The sequence below is a fragment of the Halichoerus grypus genome, chromosome 4 (assembly GCF_964656455.1).
Source record: "Halichoerus grypus chromosome 4, mHalGry1.hap1.1, whole genome shotgun sequence".
Lineage (NCBI taxonomy): Eukaryota > Metazoa > Chordata > Mammalia > Carnivora > Phocidae > Halichoerus > Halichoerus grypus.
Window position 1 is genome coordinate 1,057,509 of NC_135715.1, and position 23,654 is coordinate 1,081,162.

A 23,654-nucleotide genomic window follows, 5' to 3' on the forward strand; every position below is an offset into this window, starting at 1 on the left:
GCACAGATCGCTAACTAGGCAGAAAGAACATGGATGTCAAGTCAGCCAAGGAAGACAGAACAATGATCGGCTTGGTATGAACCTCCTACGTTCAGTCTGCTCTCTGCGTGCAGGACGAATCCTCACACTGGAACCCCGACACAGTAAAGAGAAGGAAGCTAACGTGTGACTACCAGGGAATAAACCGGAAAAGGCTGGTGGGCAACTGCTATCCGCTCCTGCTACACGCACAGATTCAGCAGACGGGGTCCAGGCAGACCTCTGGGGACACCTGAACAGCACGTTCCGCTAGAAGACATGGCCATGCCAAGCTATTTGCTATCGAGCATCTATTTCTTATAAATAAGCAGCTTCTCACGCTACTTTAATCCTCAAAGTTGTCATGTGTGCAAATCCAATCTGGAAACTCAATACAATTAATAATTTCCAGCGTGTTGTCCATTTCTCGACAACTTTCTCTCTGTCTACGTGTCTAAGTGCTGCGGTTCATGGTAGAAGACTGAGAAGATGAGGAGCCACGTGAGGGCTGCCTGCCATTTCAAGATGCGAGTCTGAAACACTAACGTGTGTAAACCTTTTTGAAAATCAGTTAAAAACTGGAAAAAAGGGACCATGTAACACATGAAAATCAAACATAGAGTCCTTAGTTTGCCCATCTGGACAGGATGACACGGGTTTACGTGGAGCCTGACACAGAAGACGAGGCAGGGCAGGACCGCGGCCACGCTCCTGGGTCTCAGCTGGTGCTCGTGGGCGCCCGTGGGGAGGGGGTCCTGGTGTGCCTCTAGAGGCTAGAGGGATGCTAGAAATGTGAGAAACGGCTCTTCACACGTGGTTTTCAGTGTTTTACCCTAACCCCTGCGTCAGTCTGAGAAGTGCTGCATTTCTTTCATGAACAGTTGAAGAGAGACTGGTCTCGTGCATCTCTAAAGTGGCTCGACAAAGTGAGATGTGCTGTAGGTTTACTGATGCCAGAAAGACACCCGTGCTCACACACGTCTTCTATGATGCTTTACAAAACACTGAAAAGAAACATGTCACGTGTGGGTCTCCAACAGACCACATGGGCTGGGTAGGACAGGAGTCTGGAGTCCAACAGGCTAGAAGCCATATGCGGACTGCCAGTTTCCAAATACATCCTTGTAGACAAGTTATCCCAGTTTTCTGTGTCTCAGCACTCCTCTGTGCGATCAGCATAATGCCCCTCACGCTATCATTCTGTAGGGGTTCAGAGCTGCATCCGTCGGGGACACCAACAGCAGGTGCGTCATAATGCACTCACGCCCTCCCATCCTTCCTACAGAGTCTTAGAATGAGGTCCCCTCTGCACGAGAGGTCGTGCAGGGCCAGGCCTCCCAGCCTCCAGTGGGAGACGTATCCACCTGATCCGGCCAACTCTCACCTAATCACGACAAGCAAAGTAAGATCCAGGTTGGAAATTGCTACCATTTGTGCTTCTATTTAAAAAAGGTGGCGCCTTGCTGGGTTTGGAAAAAGAAAACCATGAGAGGCTGTAAGGACTAGCCGGAGGCTCTGGGTGTCTGCCTCCCCCACCACCCCCCTGGGGCCAGCTGAGATGGGGGCCAACCTGAGCCTTCTGCAGGGGCGCCATGCGACAGCACAGCACGGCGCTGCAGTTACGGCAGATCTCCAGGAAGAGCTCCCGGTAGTTGCCGCAGCTCCCGTCCTCACGGGGCTTCATGATCAGGGACAGCGCCGCTCCGTCAATGATCAAACCGTAGTCCTGCATGTCGGCTGAGAGTCTGTTCAATTACACAAATCAGAGACGTGACTCAGGAGCGAAGTGCATGGACTTAGAAGACTATCATTGTTTTTTGGATATCTGCAGCTGTTATAAACTGATTATCAAGGGATTAAGAAACTGGTATTCCTCGTTTTATCAACACAGTCTTTAGAGCACTGGACAGAACGCCCTCGACCACATGTTAAAATTGAGGTTTAATTAACGTTCTCCTGCCACCGAGGCAAAGCAAACACCGAGCTCTAGCTGCGGTTTCGTGTGCACACTCCGCTACTTTGGCAAAGCCGACCGAGAGCGTGTATCCTGCGGCCTGCAGAGATCAGTCTTTATTCCCGAGCCCCAGCCACGGTGGCCAGCCTCAAGCTGCAGCCCTGCCGCGAATCCCTCCTGGGCATCCTGCCTGGAGGACGTGAGTTAGAAAGAACACGGTCAGAGTATGTCTTTCTGTTGGGTTTCAAAATTACAAGAACATCCCTGATCCCCCAGAGGAGTCCTGCAGATCAGGTGAAGGGAAACATCCTTGCACTACTTATGAATAATTTAACGTTTGCATATGATGAGAAAGCTGCTTTCGCGTTATGACATTAATGAAAATCTAAAACGATTCCCATGAAGTCTTAACCTTCAATCATGGATCTGATACCAGCAAGGGCAGCATTGATAAAATGTGAATATACTGCTGAATGTTCTTGGAAAAAACAACTCTTGGGCATATCCTGACAAATAAACACGAATTATTAATATTTCTCTCTCCACTCTGACAGATACCCTGAGGAATCCACGATACAGCCCGAATGCCTTATAAGCGGATGAGAATGATCTCATTCCCAATATTTTATAAATCAATCTGCATCCTTAAGCAGCATTTAAAAGTGCACACACACACACACACACACACACACACACACACACCTCTTCTGCAAAAAAACACACCACAGTTGCTACAAAGAAATAGCCCTGGCGCGTCCCGCCGGAGCTGCTAGGACCCCGGGGATGGACCCGCGCCATCCACGGGGTGCCGAGGCTGCGTGGCCCTCCCGTGGCGGGAGAGGGGCACTGCCTACCCTGAGAAGTTGTCCCTGGTTAGGCCCCCGCTGTGGCGCAGGACGGTCTTGCTCAGCTCAAACAGGACGTCGTGCAGACTCTGCTCCTCGATCTTCTTGGTGGTGAGCTCGAGCAACTGCGTGTTCCTCCTGAACAGCTTGCAGGCGTAGCAGGTGGCGGCTGCCGTCTCCATCTTGTCCCCGGTGAGAACCCAGACTTTGATCCCGGCCTTCTGCAGGGCTTCTATGGTGTCAGCGGCTTTCTCCTGGAGCCTGAGCAAAGCAGAAACGAGAACACAGGCCTGAGTGTGGCATGGGAGAAGACAAGAATTCTCAAAATTTGTAACCTAGGAAACTATTTCCGTTCCCCCAAGCTAAAAAAAAAACCACACCGCTAGCTCGTGATATTACCATGAGGTACCCGAAGCTGCTTTTATACTTATGTATTTTTACAGGAAAGCACTTCCTAATTCCAAGCAGAGAAACACCCATGATGTTAAGCAGTGAAGCATCGATCTTGCATAATCGACATTCGGTGAGCACGCGGTGCTCTGTCTAGCTGGGGCTCCCCCACTTGCAGAGGATTTTAGGCAATGACAAGAAGGACTGTAACCGCCAAAAAAGTCTTAACAAGGGGAAAATGGAACCAGGAAAAGAGGTAGTCAGTAGTATTCACTGCCTTTTCTTTGGCATGAACTGTTGTAATTCTGCCACTTACCACACTGGAGCCCAGATACCTCTGAATATGGTAAAATACCAAGAAAGCCAGCAGGTTCCACGACTGGCTAGCGTGCACCACGAGCTGGGCACATGTCAGATGCCGTGGAAAGCATTCTGCCTGCGATGAATCCCCTCCACCAGAGCTCATGGGGCGAGCCTCCGTTAGCAACCCTGTGCTAGGTGCGGAAAACCCAGAGCTCGTGGGGCGGACAGACTCGTGCAAGGATGGGCGGCTCACACACTGGTCAGGCCGCCGTGCTGTGCGTGGACATCTGCCTCATTTGGGACCTGCCATTCTTTCTAGATTTTAGTGTCTGGGCTTTCAATAGCTGTGTGAAGTAATGTGCCGTGTCCCCACCCAGCACTGACAGGATGGGATCCTAACTGGGGTGACGCAATGAGACTCGGCAAGCTTCCTCGGCAAAGCCTTGTACTCACATGACCTCAGCATTCCAGGGACATGGAAAACATCTCTACTTTCATCAGTTTTTTTGAAAATGGAAACTGAGGACCTGAAAGGTTATCCTGCGGAGACGTTGGTCAGGGATTTTAGGGAAATGATTTGTGACTGAATATCATCACTTCAAAGCTGCTGGTCCCCAACTGCCCCTGGGCACCTACTCTGTTTTCGAGGTCCCGACTCCCCACTGAGTTGATCTGCTCCCTCGGCCCTCATGAGGGTGTGCAGACTCGGTTCCCCCATCCAGACTCTCCTCTCCCTAACCTCCTTCGAGGACCGTCCCACTCTTCCCCAGGCAAACGCACCCCAATGCACGTCCCCCTCCCTCCTAGCACAGCAGACCCTCGGTGGTGTCACGTTCTAAAGCCTGTCCTGAGCACAAGCTACCCCCCCCCCGGGTTGGTGCCTGGACCCCCGCCTGAGTGACGGGAGGGGCTTAAGTCACCAAACCGAAGTCAAACACATCACCTGACACCTTACTGAAATTGGGAAGCTGCGGAATGCTTGTTAAAAACACCGGAAAACTAGGATTCCAGTAAGGACTTAAACGTCGGGCCCACTTACACCTTAAAGACTTTGAACCTTTACGGGAAATAAACTTTCAGTAAATGCCCTCACATTTCTACTTCATTCTGTTAAATTGGGGCATTTTTTTCTTTTCCTTTCCGTCCACGGTCTCAAGTCGCAATAGTGACATGCCCGCGTCTCAGTGTGCTAGGCCTGAACTCACGTCCAGCCTCATTGCAGAATGGCGGTGGATGGGCAGCTCCGTCCTCGGAGCATGGGAAGACACTGGCTTGGTAATCTTACCAGTGGTTAGTCATGGTTTTTGCAATATTCTACTTCACGGTTTTACATTTCTTCAATGAGAAATGAGAAGTACACCTGAATACGTTCACATCTAAAACGTTACACTTGGACTTGGAAAGGGCTAGTGACAAATTTAGGAACAGAATTAATTATGACTGAACTCTACAGAATGATTTAAAAATGACCGTCTCTCTTGACTACTGATGACACGGTGTGAACGTGCCAACCGTTCTGGTCTGTCTGGCAAAGCGTGAATGTCAGGTCCTTATCCACGGAAAGTCAAACACCGTCCAGGCACGACCTCCTGGTGATGCCACCCCGAGGCCAGTCTCGTCCTGCTGCGGACGCACGTCCATGTGAAGACATGAGGTGCCACGGCCAGTCCCCCGGGCACCCCACAGGCCCTGCAGCCTCAGAGCGCCACCTCTTACTTCTGAAGCTGGGCGTGGCGCGTACGTCACCTGTCCTCCACAGCCGTGGCGCCGAGCAGGATGAGGTCCTTCTCTACTTGCTCGTAGGCCTCCGCTAGCTTCCTCTCTCGGTCCTGAAGAGCCACTTTGGCGGCCTGCAGCAGCGCACAAACACCTTCGTATTCTTCCGGAACAAGCCTTTTGTAGGCAACGCACAAGGTTCGAAGTCCCTCCTGCAGGAAACAGCACAGTGCTTCATGTGAATTCAAGTGTCACTCTGCTGGAATTTTATCTTTCAAGAGCTTTCCCAATATCCCTTCTCGCTAATCAGAAGGACTAACTACAGAATTGTAAGTCAATGAGCCCTCAAGGTGATGAGTCATTACATCTGAATTATTTATATCCACGTTCAATATAGACAATCCTTATAGATTACAAAATTTCACACAGGTAAGCATGGGAATACAAATCGGAGCCGTGAAAACATAAGACTTTGTTCTTTTATTCTGACGAATAAAGAGTTAAGCTTTTTTTTGGGTAGTAATTTAAGATTTTATTGTAAATATCAAGTGATATTTCTAAAGTAACACTTTTTACATGGGGAGTTGGTAATACGGTTTGGTCCTCCTTAGCAACCACTGAAGGAAAACTACTCAGTTGTTTATCAAACCTACTGGGTCCACAGGACAAAGAAATAAGAATCCAAGAACAGTGGATTTACTGTGATCATAACTCCGGTGACACAGAGAACACGTGTCACCAGCAAGCGAGACACCGTCGGTGCCCGAGGGCCACACATGGAGTGCTTCGATCTCATCAATAAAAGTTTCCTTCCCGTCAAGACGAAGCAAACCATCACAATGGTCTGACTGATGCCCTAAGGACGACTTCCCTTCTGTCTTCCCTGACTCCATGAATCCTAGGAAAAGAGCCAGAATCCTCCTATATAGTCAGTCCAAATTCTGGGAGAATCCTGGTTTGTAAGATTTTAAAAAGATTTTCCAGTATAGGAGTTTAAATTTCCCACAAGTGCCAGAAAACCCTTTGCATTTCTCACGATTCCTCAGACCTCCAAATGCGGCTGAAGGACACAATCACAGTGCGGCTAATCTCTCCTATTGTCCCAGTTCTTCAAAGAGTTGGCATGAATGGTAAGCAGAGCTTTCAGAAATAAAAAAAGAAGTTTGTTTTTAAAAGTGGATATGGGATTTCTGCTTGTGGAGCCAGGGAGTAGACACTTATTCCTGATTCCTCCGAAGTACTACCCAGACCCCGAACACTGTATATAAAACAAGACCGATGTACAAAGCCAGACAGATACACCACAAGAAAAGAAAGCTAAAGAACAATATCCCTTCCAAATACAGATGCAAAAATCCTTAGCAAAGTACCAGCAAATTGAATCTAAGAGCATATCTGCAGGATTATGCACTAGGACCGAGTGGACTTCTCCCAGGGAGGCAAGGATGATTCAGTAAGGGAAGATCAGTCCAGGTAACTCATGAGAGCAGCAGAATAAAGGGAAAGGCCCCCGTGATCATCTCAGTTGATGCAGAAAAAGCATCTCACAAAATCCAACATCTTTTCATAATAAAAACCACTCCATAAACTAGGAATAGAAAGGAATTTCTCCAATACCGCAGAGACATTAATGAAAACCCCACATACTGTGAAATGCTGGAAGACAGAAAGCTTTGCCCCTAAATCAGGAACAAGACCCGGATGCCCACTTTGGCCCTTGTATCCAGCACAGCCTTGGAATTCCTAACCAGAGCAACTAAGCAAGAAAAGAAAAGGCATCCAAATTGTAAAGGAAGAGTTAATGTCACCTCTGTTCACAGATACGTTGAAAACCCTGAAGATTCCACAAAAAAACACTGGATCTGACAAATTCAGGAAATGGTTGAAATACAAAGTCAACATATAAGAATCAGTTGCGTTAAGAAGGAAAAGATTTGCAGACTGGAAACTACAGTATGTTGCCAGGAGAAGTTACAGAAGACCGAGGGGAACAGAAAGGCGCCCCGACAGTCCTAACGACTCCACCCAAAGCCATCCACGGAGTGGGTGCAAACCCCCAGCAACAGCCCGATGGCTAAACACAGCCCAACACTTGTGCGGCATCTCAAAGTTCTGAGATCAGCCAACAGTTTCGTAAAAGAACAAGGAAGGCCAGCAGCACGCACGGGGGCAAAGTTGAAGGACCCACGCTTCCTGATTTCAAAACTTACTGGAAAGGGACAGTCATCAAAACTGCTGCTGGCAATAAGACAGAGAACAATGGAGAAGAATGGAGCCTCCCGTGCATGGCCGAGGGATTTTCGACATGGGCGCCAGGACCATTCAACAGGGAAGGGCGTCTAACCCACAAACGGTGCTGGGAAGACTGCACAGCCACCTTGGAAAGAATGAGGTTGGACCCTTCCTCAAGCCACTTACAAGATTAACTCAGAATCGATCACAGCCTCCATGCAAGAGCTAACACCAGGAAACTCTTGGGGAAAAAGCACAGGAAAATCTTCATGACCTTGGGTTAGGAATCTGACAGTAAATACACGAAATACCCAGGAGAGGTTAAGTATGGGGGGATGGAAGGCAGAGTAGAGGTTAGCAGGGGCTGGGGGAGCGTGGAAGGGGCAGATTTTGCTTTGTGGGTACGGTTTCTATTTGGGGTGATGGCTGTTACTTAATGTCAATGAATCACAAGCTGACGACAGCTGCCTGGCAGATTTTATGTTCTGTGTATTAACCACAACAAGAAATGGATCACAGATTTAAACATAAAACATACAAGTATAAAACATAGAGGAAAACACAGAAGAGAGCACTCGGCACCTAAAGTGATAAAAAACTTAGGCATGACACCAACGTGGGACACGCAAAGGAAAACGGACAGGACAGACGTCCTCCGAATTAAAAACGTTTGCTCTGCAAAATACCCTGTTGAGAGAACGAAAGAAGCTGGAAATGAAAGGAACTATTTGCGAATCACAAATATGATGAAGAATTAACATCTTAAACTTTTGAAGAACTATAAAATTCAACCTAAAAATAAAACAAAAAATCCCACCAAACGACCCTCTTAGAAAGTGGGCAAAACACAAGCAAGGGCGTATTGCTGCAGACGACCCGCACGAGAGCTCACTGCAGGCGGCGGCCACCGGCCTCTGCGGGGCGCTCGCTGCAGACCGGAGACACGGCCCTGAACGGTGCAGACACCAGAAAATGGGTGGGAGTTTCTTAAAAGACTAAATGCTCTCTTACATCATGTTCCTGGGCGTTCACCCCAGAGAAATGAAAATCTATGTCCACACCACCTGGACATGAATTACACGCAGGTTTATTTCTGGCGGCTTCACACTGGAAACAACCCCAACGTCTTCCCACAGAAGGACGAGAAGGTGGTATGTCCACACCGTGCACGCTGCTCGGCTTGAAGAGGAACCAATGTTGGCCCCTCCGTACCGTCACATTTCCATCGCACTCTTGAAATGACAAGCGCCTGCAGAGGGCAGACGGGCACGGTGGGCAGGGCCGGGTGGGCCGGGAGCGGGGTTGGGAGCAGGGCCGGGAGCAGGGACGGGAGCGGGCAGCTCGGCTCTGCACCTCCATGCGGGGGGGCCAGGACGCCACACAAGTGACACGGTGACAGACTGCAGTGTGGACCAACACCTGCTCCCAGGCTTCGATGTGCACTCCACGTGGGGAAGATGCGAGGAGACGCGGTCACCCCTCTGCACGATCCTTACAGCTTCCTGAGACTCCACAACTGTCTCCACGTACAGGTGTCCCCGCTCAGGCCTGCAGAGTTGGGGGTTCCTGGCACGGGGACTGCAGCAGCCCCTCGAGCGTCTGCAGAGGACCGGTGGGCGCGTGAGGGGCTCCCCAGGCCGGAGACAGACCTTCAGGAGGGAGAGGGGATGGTGCCTTCCCAGGAGCCGGGCTGGAGACCCCGCAGTTCACAGGGGCTTCCCCTCTGCACGGGGGAGAACTCGCTCCCCTTGAGCGACGTCCTGGACCCACCTCACACGCCATAAAGCCGCCGTCTGAACAGAACAATGGCTCCGGGAACCAAGCCATGCCCGATGGGAACACAGGGCTCCCCCGCAGCCAACAGGGCGGTGTCCTCAGGCCGTCCCGTGGAAGGCCAGCAGCACGCACGGGGCAAAGAGCGTTACCGACAGCGAGGCCACAAGCCCAGCTGAGGCGCACGCAGACCCGCCACAAGGGCGGAGCTGGTGGAGAAACACTCAAGCGGCCACCGTTACGCGCGACCGAAAGCTAAATGCACACACGCAGCTGAGAGAAGCCCCCATCGTCTGAGACGGGATGCGCTCGGCAACGACGTGGAGCCCAGAAGACACGGCGCGCGAGAGGAGGGGGTGTGAAGACAGGCGACAGAAAGTCCCCAAAACGAAACTGAAAACGCTACGACCGAGCACCGTATCCCACGGGGCACTGGGCGTCCTGGGAAGGTGGGGGCAGAAAAAATATCGGAAGACATCCTGGCTGAACGCCCCCCGCTTGATTACAAAACCACAAAGCCCCAAACCCAAGAGGCCCAGGCAGCCTGAGCAGGCGTGAAGGGGCCGCGCCAGAGCCCACGCCGACCGACAGCCCGAACGCTGCCCCCGAAGACGGCCATGGGATGCGGACAGAGAACAGACAGCCGGCCCCTCGAGCAAACGGAAACGCGAGGCCGTCCCGGCCGTTTCTGCAATGGCCGCACTCGGAGACAAGCCCCAGGTGCGTCAAGAGGGCGGTCCTGCACCGGCCGCCGAGCGGAGAACACGTGTGCCGACGCTCCGACGCGCCCTGGCACGATCGCCAGCACCACCGCGGAGCGCCATTCCCCTCCCCCCCCCGCGGAGCGCCATCCGCCCCCCCCACGGAGCGCCATTCCCCTCCCCCCCCCCGCGGAGCGCCATCCGCCCCCCCCACGGAGCGCCATTCCCCTCCCCCCCCCCCGCGGAGCGCCATCCGCCCCCCCCACGGAGCGCCATTCCCCTCCCCCCCCCGCGGAGCGCCATCCGCCCCCCCCACGGAGCGCCATTCCCCTCCCCTCCCCCCCCGCGGAGCGCCATCCGCCCCCCCCACGGAGCGCCATTCCCCTCCCCTCCCCCACCGCGGAGCGCCATCCGCCCCCCCCACGGAGCGCCATTCCCCTCCCCTCCCCCACCGCGGAGCACCATTCCCCTCCCCTCCCCCACCGCGGAGCGCCATCTTCCCCGCCCCCCCCCCCCCCCCCCCCCCCGCGGAGCGCCATCTGTCCTGGGAGCTGCTCTGAAGGAGGGCAAGAGACGCGGGGACCAAACACCTGGCGCAAACTAGCGCCAGAGGCAAGGTTATTAGAAAGCGTGGAGGAGAGAGTTTAAAACCGGTTACGGCCGTAAGGGGCCTCAGGACTGGGAAGCCACGCCGCCCGCCCCCCGTGTGCAGGTGAGGGCCGGGGCCAGCGTCCTTCCCCATGAGGAGACGCCGTCTCTGGGGCGCACGCAGCAGCTGTTCTCAGGGAACACCCCGCGTCTGCTGTGGGTCCCCGTCCCCCGAGAGCAGGGGGCGATGGAGACCCCAGGGCGGCGGGGAGCATCCTCCCAGCATTCTGGGCGCAGGCCCTGGGGTCCGGGCGGTGGCCGCGCAGTGGCCAGAGTCTGCGTGGACGGTAGACAGGCCTGTGGCCTGCGTGACGGTGTGGTGACCAGCGCGGCCGGCGGCCCAGCCGTCTGTGGCGGAACGAGGCCGCCCGTCGTTTCAGACCCAGCGCTGACTGACTCGCAGGCGGGGCCGCCCCTCGGGGAGGACCTGGCGCACCGGTATCGACCCCCAGCACCCAGAGACGGCGGCACGTGCGCGGGTGCCCGTGGGCGCTGCACGGAGGCCCTCCCTTCCGTCAACGGGACCCTCGCCTCTGTGGGCAGCGCGCGGAGTGACCCCGACCCTCCCACACACCAGGGCTCCATCATCTGCGCCTCCTTCGGGGTCGCTGCCGACTCGGGGCATCAGGGCAGTGCCTCCCTTGGCCAGCAGGTGTCAACAGGCACCCGCACACGGACTCGAAGCCAGGGCCCGCCCCACCCCCCACACAGCCCCCGCACACCCCGCCCACCCCTCCCCCCCACCCCGCCCAACACTCCCGCCCACCCCGCACACAACCCCCGCACACCCCGTCCCACCCCCCACACCCCGCCCAACACTCCCCCCCACCCCGCACACAACCCCCGCACACCCCGTCCCACCCCCCACACCCCGCCCAAAACTCCCCCCCACCCCGCACACAACCCCCGCACACCCCGTCCCACCCCCCACCCCCCGCCCAACACTCCCCCCCACCCCGCACACAACCCCCGCACACCCCGTCCCACCCCCCACACCCCGCCCAAAACTCCCCCCCACCCCGCACACAACCCCCGCACACCCCGTCCCACCCCCCACCCCCCGCCCAACACTCCCCCCCACCCCGCACACAACCCCCGCACACCCCGTCCCACCCCCCACACCCCGCCCAACACTCCCGCCCACCCCGCACACAACCCCCGCACACCCCGACCCCCGCACACCCCGCTCAACCCTCCCCCCCACCCCGCACACAACCCCCGCACACCCCGCCCAAACCTCCCGCCCACCCCGCACACAAGCCCCGCACACCCCGCCCCCCACACACATACCTTGCCCCACCCGTCGCGCACACCCCCCCATTCCGTCCCACCCCCACACACCCCACCCAAACCTCCCGCCCACCCCGCACACAACCCCCCGCACACCCCGTCCCACCCCCCACACCCCGCCCAAACCTCCTGCACACCCCGCCCCACCCACACACACCTTGCCCCACCCCCCCGCACACCCCCCCCCGCACATTCCGTCCCACTCCCACACCCCGCCCCACCCCCCCCACACACATACCCCCCCCGCACACCCCGTCCCACCCACCCCCCGCCCCACCCCCGCACATCCCGCCCCACCCACACACGCCTTGCCCCATCCCCCGCACACACACACCCCCTGCCCCCCCCCCCCGCACACCCCGCACACACCACCAGGTGTGAGCGCGGAGTAGCTGCGCAGGGGGCGCGGCACTCAGTCCACCCGATGCCGTGAGTCCGCTCCCGGTTCGCACCCACACGCCCGTGAGCGCCGCGGGCTTCCTTAGGCCGTTCATTCCGTAAGCGAAAGCGCGGCTGAAGATTCCCACCCCGCACTCCAAGACTCCCCTGGCCACCCCCCCTTGGTTTATAACGACTGTTACACGGAAATTCTGTGGTTTGCAGCAGCGGGGACGAGGCTGTGAGGGGCCACCGTCCCTGGCTTAGGGTCTGGTGTGGAGGGCGGGTGGACGGGGGTCCGAGGGGCACGCGCCCCCCTGCACCGGCGGCGCACCTGCTGAGGGGGGCTGGCGCCCCGGCGAGCGGACCAGCCGCACGGCGCTGCTGGGGGTGTGGGGCGGGCGGGGGACGGCCTCAGCACGAGACGTGGGGGGCACCACGCAGGGGAAGTGGCCGTGGAAAGTGGCTTCTCGATGATGAAGCGAATCACCAGCAATCCCTCAGGACCCTGACACAATCACCACAGACGTGCCTGTAATTCTGCCCCCACAACCACCAGCACCCCCCACCCCACAACGAAAGCTCGCGGCAGTCTGGAGTCGGGGCCGTGTCAGCGGCACCGCCCGTGTGGCATCCGCGGGGTCCTCTTCACGTGGGGCGCATGCGGCCCTCAGGGGACGCACAGGGCGCTGTGGCCAGGCCGCCCTCCCGGCGTGGGACTCGCGAGCCGCCCCCGCCCCATCTCACCACTGCATTGCGCTCCACTCTGGCCCGGATCTGCTCGACTTTGCCTTCTATCACCCGGGGAAATACTGAAGAGTCTGCTCCTTTGCAGAACAGATAGATTTCTCCTATAAAGTGAGAGAAACAAAGATATTTAATCACACTAGAGGGAAGACTAGGTTATTCTTCACATTGTGCTTTTATGAAGAAACAAAAACAGGAACGCCAGCGTTGAGACCGTCGTAGGCATTTCCTGAGACCTGTTACCACGTGCAGTCAGGAGAAAGTAAATCGTCCTTCCCAGGCCCTCAAAGCTCACGGGAAGTTGAGGACCAGGAAGAAGACCAGTGTCACCACTGCTGGGTGGCCCCCGGGGGGGCGGTAAGCACACGGGGGCGTGGCCGGCCTACACACAGCCCCACGCGGCGCTGCTGCAGCTGGGTGTCCATCCTTCGCACTAACGACCCACGGGACGCCTGTTGTGAAATGTCCCCCACACCTCAAGTCACGTCCTGACGGCTTCGCACGAGCCTGTGTGGCAGACACATGCTTCCCCCCGAGATAAACCAATTTTCTCTTCCAGGTAAGCAGGGAAACTCCAGCCAAGGCCAAGAGGCGAGAACAAGACAGAAGACACCAGCTCTGGTCAACAGGCCCCCGCTCCTGGAGGCTCCTCTTCCAGCCACGAATCTCCGGGCCCGGAAAGTCATGTGGCACTTCACCAGGCCGGCTTTGTGTGTGCGCGGCTGCTGGACGAGTGGGACAAGGGACGAGTGCGCCTGGACAAGGGCGCCTGAACTCCGCGGCGGCGGCCGGAGCCCCACTGACCCCAGAAGGGACTCACTCCTGCGGCACACAGTGCGACATCCGGAACAGCACAACTGATGCTTGCAAATGTCCTGAGACTAAACCAAGGCTCAGGTCAACCTACGGCCAGAAAGGATGGCGTCTAGTGACGTCCGGGCCGCCAGCACATGGGGCTGGGCTGGGGCCCCGCAGGGCAGGGCGCCCGATCCCCGCATGCCCGCCAACTGTGCGGGTTTGTGGCCCGGATTCTGGTCACGAGCCATGAAGACTGGAGGCTGGGCTGGCCGCACAACCAGCCTGGGGGCAGAGCCCATTCCTGACTCCAGACCTCACTTCTTTAGATGTGGTTTTACAGCCAGAAGGGCAGTCGAGACGACTTCATGAAAAATCATGAGGATTTACGGTAACGGCTTGTGTCACTGTCTCAACCTGTCACTCCCTCACACACGCTCCAGGTGGGACGTGTTCGGCCCTGGGACTTGGTTACGGACAGCCTCTGACATAAAAATATCCGGAGTGTGAATCAAACTTCACTCTGCAAAAGACAAGCGCCGCTCTGCGGATCTTTGGAGGTTGCTCTTCCAGTTCTGTAAACAAGAGGCCAGTCAGCGGAGGAGGGCCCGCACGGGCGCCACCCGCCACCCAGCGAGCTGTGGCCACAGGGCCTTGTGGTCTCCTGTACCCACCAGGCTGGAAAACCAGAGCAATTAGCCTCATCTCCAGGGATGCATTACTACTTGAAGAACAACCTGTTTAATTAATTATTCAAACTTCTCTTGAAATTAATTGGCGCCGTGGCTGGTTCAGATGCCACGTGGTCTGTCCCGGTAAGCGTGCAGCGCTGCAGGGGAACCCCTGGGAAGGGCAGACGCCTCCCCACGGAAGGGGCCCCGGACCGGCCAGACTGCCGCGGACAGGATTCCTAACGTGACCGTGCTCCTTCTGCAGCCCCGCGAAGCCCTTCTGCGGGAAGGTGGCGGTCGCTTCCCAGGGTTCCGCCCTGCGGGCGCCCAGCCCCACACAAAGCACAGAGGGGGCGGGAGTTGGTGAGTGACGGCGGCGCGGTCACGCCTCCGGCTTGTGAACCGTCTCCCAGACGTGACCCAGCTGCAAGACGGCGCATCCATCCCCACGGGGAACGCCACATGGCAAAGGGCCAGTGAGGGCAAGTTCCAATTCGATGCCCTTCTTCCGGGGCACTGAGTGGCTTCAACCCTGGGGAGGGCGCGTGGACCGCGCGGTGGAGCCGCCCACCCCGGCACGCCCGAGTGCAGCTGGGTGTGTTCTTCAACATTCTGGGTGACTGTTCCCACGACCTGCTGACCGAGTGGCAGAACGTCTCCAGTGTTACAGGCAGCGTTTACGCTATGTTATGTCCCGAGACACTCGGTGCAGGTCTCACTGGCTGGGCTACACCAGTCCGCCACGCTGACGACGGGCTCAGGGGTGAGGGGACCACGCAGGGACAGCACCCAGAGCGGCCATGTGCCTTCCCCAGGCTCGTCGTCCAGCACCCGGGAAAGTGACTCACAGGGTTCTGCCGAAAGATGCGCCCCCCAACCTCACATCGTCCTCTGCGGCCTGAGGAGGAAGACAAGCCGTTGCCGGCCCCCCCAGAACCCCGTCACAAGGCTCCTGCTTAAGGACATCGACTGCCTTTGCCTCCTGTTGTAACAAAGGACACTGGTGACACAAAATCCCCAGCGTGCCTTCAGTCACTCCGTCAGGCTCAGTCTGTTTGGTTTCAGGATGGTGGCTGTATTTGGTTGCTTACCAGGCAACCTTCCAAAGACATAAACACAGCCTGGTGTTGCCTAAGAAACAAAAAGGAATAAGATCCCACATCTTTCGCTGAGAGGCCATTTTGAAATTGCAACCGCATTAAGTAAATTGAACTGAGCGGTATTGACTCGGTGCTCAGGAGCAGCGCAGGAGTGCCCGCACGCTGAGAACAGTCTAGCTTCTGTATCCAGGATGCTTATGGTCTGGCCAGGTCAGAAGACAGATGAACAGCTCACCTGATCGACGCAGCCAGCAAGGCTCCCTACCAGATGGCTGCTGAGCTACCCTCGGAAAAGTGCAAACCAGCAAGAGGCCCTCCAGGTGGAAACGCCCTAACAGGTAGAGGCCTCCAGGGGGAACCGTCCCAACAGGTAGAGGCCTCTAGGTGGAAAAGTCCTTCCAGGTAGAGGCCTCCAGGTGGAAAAGTCCCTCCAGGTAGAGGGCCTCTGGGTGGAAAAGTCCCACCAAGCAGAGGACCTCCAGGTGGAAAAGTCCCTCCAGGTAGAGAGCCTCCAGGTGGAAAAGTCCCACCAGGCAGATGGCCTCCGGGTGGAAAAGTCCCACCAAGCAGAGGACCTCCGGGTGGAAAAGTCCTTCCAGGTAGAGGGCCTCCAGGCAGAAACGTCCCACCAGGCAGATGGCCTCCGGGTGAAAAATCCCACCAAGCAGAGGACCTCCGGGTGGAAAAGTCCTTCCAGGTAGAGGGCCTCCAGGTGGAAACGTCCCACCAGGCAGATGGCCTCCGGGTGGAAAAGTCCCACCAGGCAGATGGCCTCCAGGTGGAAAAGTCCCACCAGGCAGATGGCCTCCAGGTGGAAACGTCCCACCAGGCAGATGGCCTCCGGGTGGAAAAGTCCCACCAAGCAGAGGACCTCCGGGTGGAAAAGTCCTTCCAGGTAGAGCGCCTCCGGGTGGAAACATCCCTCCAGGCAGAGGGCCTCCAGGTAGAAAAATCCCACCAAGTAGAGGGCTCCAGGTAGAAACATGCACATTTGGGGCTGGCCTGGGGTGGAAAGCTGGGAAGGCAGCTCAGGGCATCAGCGCTAGACAGCGGAGAAGTCTGCCTGACACAGCACGTGCCTCAGGGCACCGGCAGGATCTTTAGGATGGACGTGGTGGCAGGAGACTGGAAGGCTGCGGGTGGGTGACATTAGGCTGCTGTGTGTGGCGGCTGCAGGGAGGGAGGGGAGACCCTGCAGGACCTGCCAGTCAAGCGGGACCCACAGGGGCTGCACCTGCACCAGGTGCGATGCTGAGGAGCCCTGTGACCCGCACCTGCGCCGGGTGCGATGCTGAGGAGCCCTGTGACCCGCACCTGCGCCGGGTGCGATGCTGAGGAGCCCTGTGACCCGCACCTACGCCGGGTGTGATGCTGAGGAGCCCTGTGACCCGCACCTGCCCCGGGTGCGATGCTGAGGAGCCCTGTGACCCCCACCTGCGCCGGGTGCGATGCTGAGGAGCCCTGTGACCCGCACCTGCGCCGGGTGCGATGCTGAGGAGCCCTGTGACCCGCACCTACGCCGGGTGTGATGCTGAGGAGCCCTGTGACCCGCACCTGCCCCGGGTGCGATGCTGAGGAGCCCTGTGACCCCCACCTGCGCCGGGTGCGATGCTGAGGAGCCCTGTGACCCCCACCTGCGCCGGGTGCGATGCTGAGGAGCCCTGTGACCCCCACCTGCGCCGGGTGCGATGCTGAGGAGCCCTGTGACCCGCACCTGCGCCGGGTGCGATGCTGAGGAGCCCTGTGACCCCCACCTGCGCCGGGTGCGATGCTGAGGAGCCCTGTGACCCCCACCTGCGCCGGGTGTGATGCTGAGGAGCCCTGTGACCCCCACCTGCGCCGGGTGCGATGCTGAGGAGCCCTGTGACCCGCACCTGCGCCGGGTGCGATGCTGAGGAGCCCTGTGACCCCCACCTGCGCCGGGTGCGATGCTGAGGAGCCCTGTGACCCCCACCTGCGCCAGGTGTGATGCTGAGGAGCCCTGTGACCTGCGGTGGGCTCACATCGTTTTTTTTACAGAGAACGAATGGTTAGATCCTAAAGCTCCTACAGAATGCAAGCATGAGGATAAAACCACCACAACGTATAATTCAAAAAATCAAAAGAAAAAGACATTCCTACCTGTAGCAGATTTTACAATCACACTCATTCTCCTTCTTACTGAGTCAAAACTCAAAATTTCCAGCAATTCAAACCTGAAAAAGAGATCAAAAATTGCTTTTATTACCTATCTGGCTCTTGAAGTCCTGGAACTGGGGAAGCACAGGGCTTCCCGGGGCAGAGTGTCTGGGGTGTCCTGTGCCCTGTCCTCACGCCCGCCCTGTCGGGATGCACGGGGCAGGGACTGTGCTCCTGGCGGCTGGGAGGAGGGGGAGGCTGAGGCCAGGTTCCCGCGGGCTCAACCCCGGCCCAAGGTGCCCTGGGAGTCTGTCCACCACACCACCTGCACGTTCACGTCCCTGAGTTCTGAACACGGACTCACAGGCCTATCAGAGCTGGCAATCCCGGCAATACACCAGTGTCCTTGAAGTTCATAAAAATCATTTAAGTGAAGAAAACCGAAATGCAGGCGGCTCGTACGGTCATTATCAAAGACCATGATTTCTGCTGGCATTTGAAATACTGACAGTAGTTCAGCCACCCCGGACAGACGCCCCCAGAAACTCCTCGGGGTCCAGAGACCCCAGCTGCGGCTCAGGGGGGCGGTGAGCCTCACGGTGCCGGCCGGCTCGCAAGCTGGAGGGGGGCCCGTGCCCCGCTGGGCAGCACCCTGAGGGCGTCCTCCCCTCCGCGGGAGCCCACCTGTTGCCCCGGGTGGAGCCCGGAGCCCGACAGCAGGCGGGGCTCTGCCCTCCACACGTGGTCGCGCAGCTTCCGGAGCCGCCAGCGCCCCAAGGACAGCGCCACTGCGCCGACCTACGAGCGGCAGCCAGTTCCAGTCGGGGCTCGCCACCCCTGCCGACGCAGGATCCACGTTTCTTAAGGAAACGTTAAAATCCAGGGGTTTTTGCGGCCACAACCACCAAGCCTTACGTTCTCTGCCACCTGTCTTTGCCTGTACCCGTTATCGCAAGTTTATTTAGAAACGAGAGCCGGAGCTCTGAGCCAAGACTCAAGATATGCCCTCCGTCTCTGGGACCAGCGGTCTCTGATGGACACGGTCACGACACCGAACACGTGTGGTTCCTGGAGACAGACGGGAGCCATGAGCATCAGAACGGCTCAGACTGACTGCAGGGCGTCTGGAGACTGGGGAGCGCGGCGTCGTGGGGCCACTCAGCGCAGACACCCCAGACGCTGCAGGGACGCCCAGAGCCTCATCTGGGACGGCTCCGAGCGAGCGCTCCCGGGGGTGCCACACCGCCCAGCCTGCGGGCGACGCTCCGGGGCCGTCACAGAGGAAGGGGAGGAAGGCATGGGAGCGGGACAGGGGCCTGGGGTTTCCCCACGAAGACCACGGTGAGCATGAGTCCTTCCACCTGGCATAAACGTGCAGTGCACTCACCTTTCCACGTCGTTCTCCCTATTTAAGATCTCCATGTAGTTGTCCTTCAGCCGCAGGTACGTGAAGCCAAGTCTGCAAAGAGGAGGGCAAGTCGGAGCTCAATTTCTAGTTCTGATGCTCCTCCTTCAGACATTTAAGTCTGGGGAAAGCTTTCTTGTCAAGAAAAGTGACTGTGGTAAAACAGAGGTTGCGAACTGAATTACACACTAAGGAGATTAAAATAGTGATTTATTCACCAGCTCAAGAAACTCTCCCAGAGTGAACAGAATTTCTGACCTAACCCGCCCTCGGACTGGTAAGCGTCAGCGGGTTCCAGACAAGGGCGGGTCTGTGGACTGGCCCCTGTAGGGACCCCTTCTTGCTTACTGAGCAGTGGGGCTCTTAGCCAGGGTCGCCGTGTCACAATTACAAGGACCCTGAGAGACTGTCAGTCTCCAGGACAACCCTCTCATTGTACTGATGCGGGAACCACGATCCAGAGCCAGCAGCCAGTCAACAAACGTCCGCAGGGCGTGGACCACGTAACCCCCGCTCCTCCACCAGCGCACCCGGTGTTGTGGTGCGGAGACAAGGGCGTGGCTCCTGGACGCCAGGAGCTCAGAGGTGGGGAGGTGGACACGTCATCCCCACACAGCTGTGGCCACAATGATGCAAGGGGGCCGTGGGACTGTGGGGACAGGGTGTCCACTCGCCCCAGCTTGAGCTGACAGGCTTCCTGGAGGTGAGTCTACCATGGCTGGCAGGCACAGCCCGTCCTAAATTCTGGTATGTGGTGCACTTCTGAGCGCTCGTTAGGACAGACAAAGACGACTTGCCGTAAAGTGCATCTAAGATTGTCTGCATCTCTAACAGAATTGAGGAGAACCGCCCATTTAAGACCGCGATAAAGAGAATCCACAGCCAGGGATTTACTCCAAACAGACATAAGCAATGCGCCTGAACAAGAATTTAGAACAACAGTCCTAAGAATGCTGGGCTTGAAAAAAGCATAGAGGACACGGAGAAACCCTGTCTGCAGAGATAAAAGACCTAAAAACTAGTCAGGCCGAAATAAAAAATGCTGTAACTGAGAAGCAGAAGCGACTGGACGTAATCACAGCAAGGGTGAAGAAGCAGAAGATGGAACAGGTGATGCAGAAGAGGGAATTATGGAAAATGACGAAGCTGAAAAGACAGTGACGGAGTCCGGCAGCAGTAACGGCTGCTTCTCATGCCGGCAGCAGGCTGTGAGCAGGAGGGACCCTCGCCCGCCAGCACGGAGGTGGAGGACACGGGGCAGGAAGGCTCCACCTGCCCGCCCACCCTGCAGCAAGGGTCCCAGCACAGGGGCCACCCCCAGACGCTCCAGGACCAGCCCACAGTCAAGGAAGACCGCGTCGGCACGGCCCCCGCGAGCCAGACCCGCCCAGAGACCTACCTCTGGACACCCTCGACGAGGGCCACCTCGTCAGGAGAAGACGAGATGTACACACAGGATTTCCCCGAGTCTGGTGACTTCCTCGGGCCATCCACGTCATCGTCATCCTTCACCTGGATGGTGTGGCACAGACACAGGGCCCGGAAAAACAGCTCTTCTCGCTCCTATACAATCACGACACAAATCCCCCCCAAATCTATGCCATATCAGCTTCAAGTACACAGAAAATACGCAGAAGACAGGGAACAATAAAACAGCACGTGCCACTGTGGGGGTCAGGAGCCATGAATTAGTCTCGCGTCTGGTGCTTACGGGGAGGAGTGGAAGCATGGCTTCTCTTCATTCTCCAGCACTTCTCAGCAGGGGAGGTGAGGACACCGGTTCAAGGTCAGAGGAGGTGAACTTGGCATCCGGGAGCCTGGATGCCCTGCGGGAGCCCTGACCACCTTCCCAGGGGCGCTGGGGTGTGGCCGAGGCCCACATGGGCCACAGACCATGGGCCCTCCCTCTGAGACTCTGCCCTGAAAGAGCAGTTTCCACGTGGAAACCGTCTGAGGCAGACGTGGCAGGGGATACAGTGGCGCCCTTGGTCCCTAGGGGTATCACTGCACCACCTGCTAAGGCGAGCTGCCCTGCGTCCCCAGGGGACCCTGCACAGGGCTCTGCGGTCACCAAGGTTTTGGGAATGATCTTCTCACTGACCATGTGACCATGGTGAGGGGTCACAGCACCTCCCAGAGATGCTGAGGTCCGGAGTCACAGGACTTGGGCGTGTGTGTGTGTGTGCCTGTGTGTACATGCGTGTGCATGTGAGCACATGGGCATGTGTCTGTGTGTGCACGTGTGTACATACAATGCACATGTGCGCATATGGGACATGCATCTGTGTGTGCACACATAGGGTGTGTGTGCGTGCACATACATGCTTGTGAGCATGACGGGCATTCGTGTACGTGTTAGTATGTGCACATGTGTGAGGATGTGTGCACATGGGATGGGTCTATGTGCATGTGTGTATACATGCACTACACAGGGGAGTGGGGGCACGCCTGGGTGTGTGTGCACATGGGCGCACGTGTCCCTGTGTGTGCATACACATGTGCATACATGCTTGAGCCAGAGTGTGCACACGTGTGTGAGCACAATGGTGTGCACAGCCACTTGGCTCTCAGCCCACCACATGCCCTGACTTCCACCTGTTACAGCTGCTTCTCACACAGCCGTGGCCGTGGACTCACGGGCAGGAAATGGCGGCGTGCCACAGTTCCCGATGCGGGTCGCCAGGGGATCCAGGGACACGGGGTGGCGCCGGTCTGCCTTGTGCTCGGGGACCTGGGGACAGCGTGGCGGTGACGGCCCCCAGGGAACACACATGTGGGGGTGCGTGGCCACCTACCCTGGCGCCGGCGCCCGGGGAGGAGTCGATCATGTCGATGCCAGAGGTGCTGGGGAGCACCTGCCCGTTGCACACGGCATGTGGCACGTACACGTGGCCCTCGATGCAGCACTCCTTGAACTCCATGTTGTTCTCCGTGAGCGTACCGGTTTTGTCCGTGAAGATGTACTCGACCTGCGGACACACAGTGCCGCTGCGTGGGGCTGGCCAGGGCTGCATGACCTTCTCAGAGAAGGAGCCACCCGCCGAATCAGAGCCCAGCGCAGCCTCACTTCCTAACATCAACATTCCCCACGGGAAGGGGCCTCTCCGGGCGGGCCCCCCACACCGCCGGGGCAGGCGGAACTGCACGCGGGCCGGCTCCCCAGCCTCCTCCAGCGTCTGCCAGGGCTGAGCGGTCCCGATCCAGCCGCGCAGGAGGTGGGGGCGAGGGCTTCGCGCTCCCCAGAATACGACGGTTTCCCTGTTGTCTCTCAGTCTGCGGATGGAAGCACTGCGTGGAGCTGGTCTGCCGCTTCTTGGAAAGAGAGACTCGGGGCGGGGGGACTCTTGAATCCTCTCTAACGAGAAAATCAAGGATACAGGGAGGATAAACCTGAACTTACTCTGTAAGGTCTGGGAGGTCAAAGCTCACAGTACCGTTTAGGACACAAGAATCAGAACAACAAAAGCGCAAAACAGATTTCAGACCGAAAACCATACCCAGTGTTAAGCTCTGCACTGGGCCCAATCCCGGTTATGTGTGCATCAGGAGTAACAGTGGAATTCTGGACGATGGAACAGTGGGAGGATGTCCCCACTGGCTGAGACCTGCCCGCTGCCCCCAACACGCGCCCCAGCACACGCACGGGAGGCAGAGTGTAAGGGTCAAAGTGCAGGAGCGCAGGAAGCAGAAGAGACACACCGGCCAAGTGTTTCACGGTCTGCCTTCTTCACTTAGTCTCAGCAAGATGTTCTCTTTTGTCTTAATCCCTCTGCAGAAAATGCCTTTTCCTGTGTGCCTGGTTCTACAAGTAAGCTGTGAGGACACAACAGACGGCCTGCAGTCCAAACGCTTGCCCAAAACACCACTGAGCCTCTCCCCGTGCTCTGGACAATTAGGAGCAGGAAGGGAGCCTGCGTGTGACAGGTCCCCGGCATGGTGGCTCTGTTGTTTGAAGTAACTGCCACCTGACTTTTTTCAGAGTGAGGATCAACAATAATAACAAACATCTCGGGAGGCCCCATCTTCTATTTTTTTTTTAAGATTTTATTTATTTGAGAGAGAGAGAGAGCGCACGAGTGCACGAGTGGGGGAGGGTCAGAGGGAGAGGGAGAAGCAGACTCCTCACTGAGCAGGGAGCCCGACACGGGGCTCGATCCCAGGACCCCGAGATCATGACCTGAGCCGAAGGCAGATGCTTCACTGACTGAGCCACCCAGGCGCCCTGGAGGCCCGTCTTCTGAAACAACTTTCCACAAACCTCCAGAACGCTGGTGTTACAAGATAATTTGAGTCAAATTCACTGTACTAACCACTGCTCCACACTTTTCTTGTTACAGAAAGATGCTTTCCTCTAAGAATTTCTCAGGAAGACACAGCATGAACTGTGTACTGTTGCCAAGGATGTGAAATATGCAGACGTAAAGCTATTCTAGCGCCGGGTGACCGAGTCGGGGTTTCCGTGCGGCTGTCTGGGAGCAGACGATAGCCCGCAGAGCGGCACGTGCCGGAGGGGCGCCCTGAAACCCGTGCTCATCAGTAAGCAAGTTATCTCTCGGTAACAAGTACCCGT

The 23,654-nt window shown here is 57.4% G+C and overlaps 1 protein-coding gene across 10 annotated transcripts in view; it reads right to left on the minus strand.

Annotated features, from left to right (window-relative positions):
• The window catches only part of ATP11A (ATPase phospholipid transporting 11A), a 119,609-nt gene that overhangs the window by 21,151 nt on the left and 74,804 nt on the right, over positions 1–23,654 (minus strand). For all 10 annotated transcript variants that reach the window (XM_036068116.2, XM_036068107.2, XM_036068163.2 and 7 more), the window contains exons 13-20: positions 21,880–22,053; positions 20,484–20,647; positions 19,067–19,138; positions 17,683–17,756; positions 12,996–13,099; positions 5,257–5,438; positions 2,827–3,078; positions 1,589–1,763 (exon numbers count right to left, since the gene is read on the minus strand). In XM_036068116.2, the coding sequence (XP_035924009.1) occupies positions 1,589–1,763; positions 2,827–3,078; positions 5,257–5,438; positions 12,996–13,099; positions 17,683–17,756; positions 19,067–19,138; positions 20,484–20,647; positions 21,880–22,053 (1,197 nt within the window). The remainder of the gene's footprint in view (positions 1–1,588; positions 1,764–2,826; positions 3,079–5,256; positions 5,439–12,995; positions 13,100–17,682; positions 17,757–19,066; positions 19,139–20,483; positions 20,648–21,879; positions 22,054–23,654) is intronic.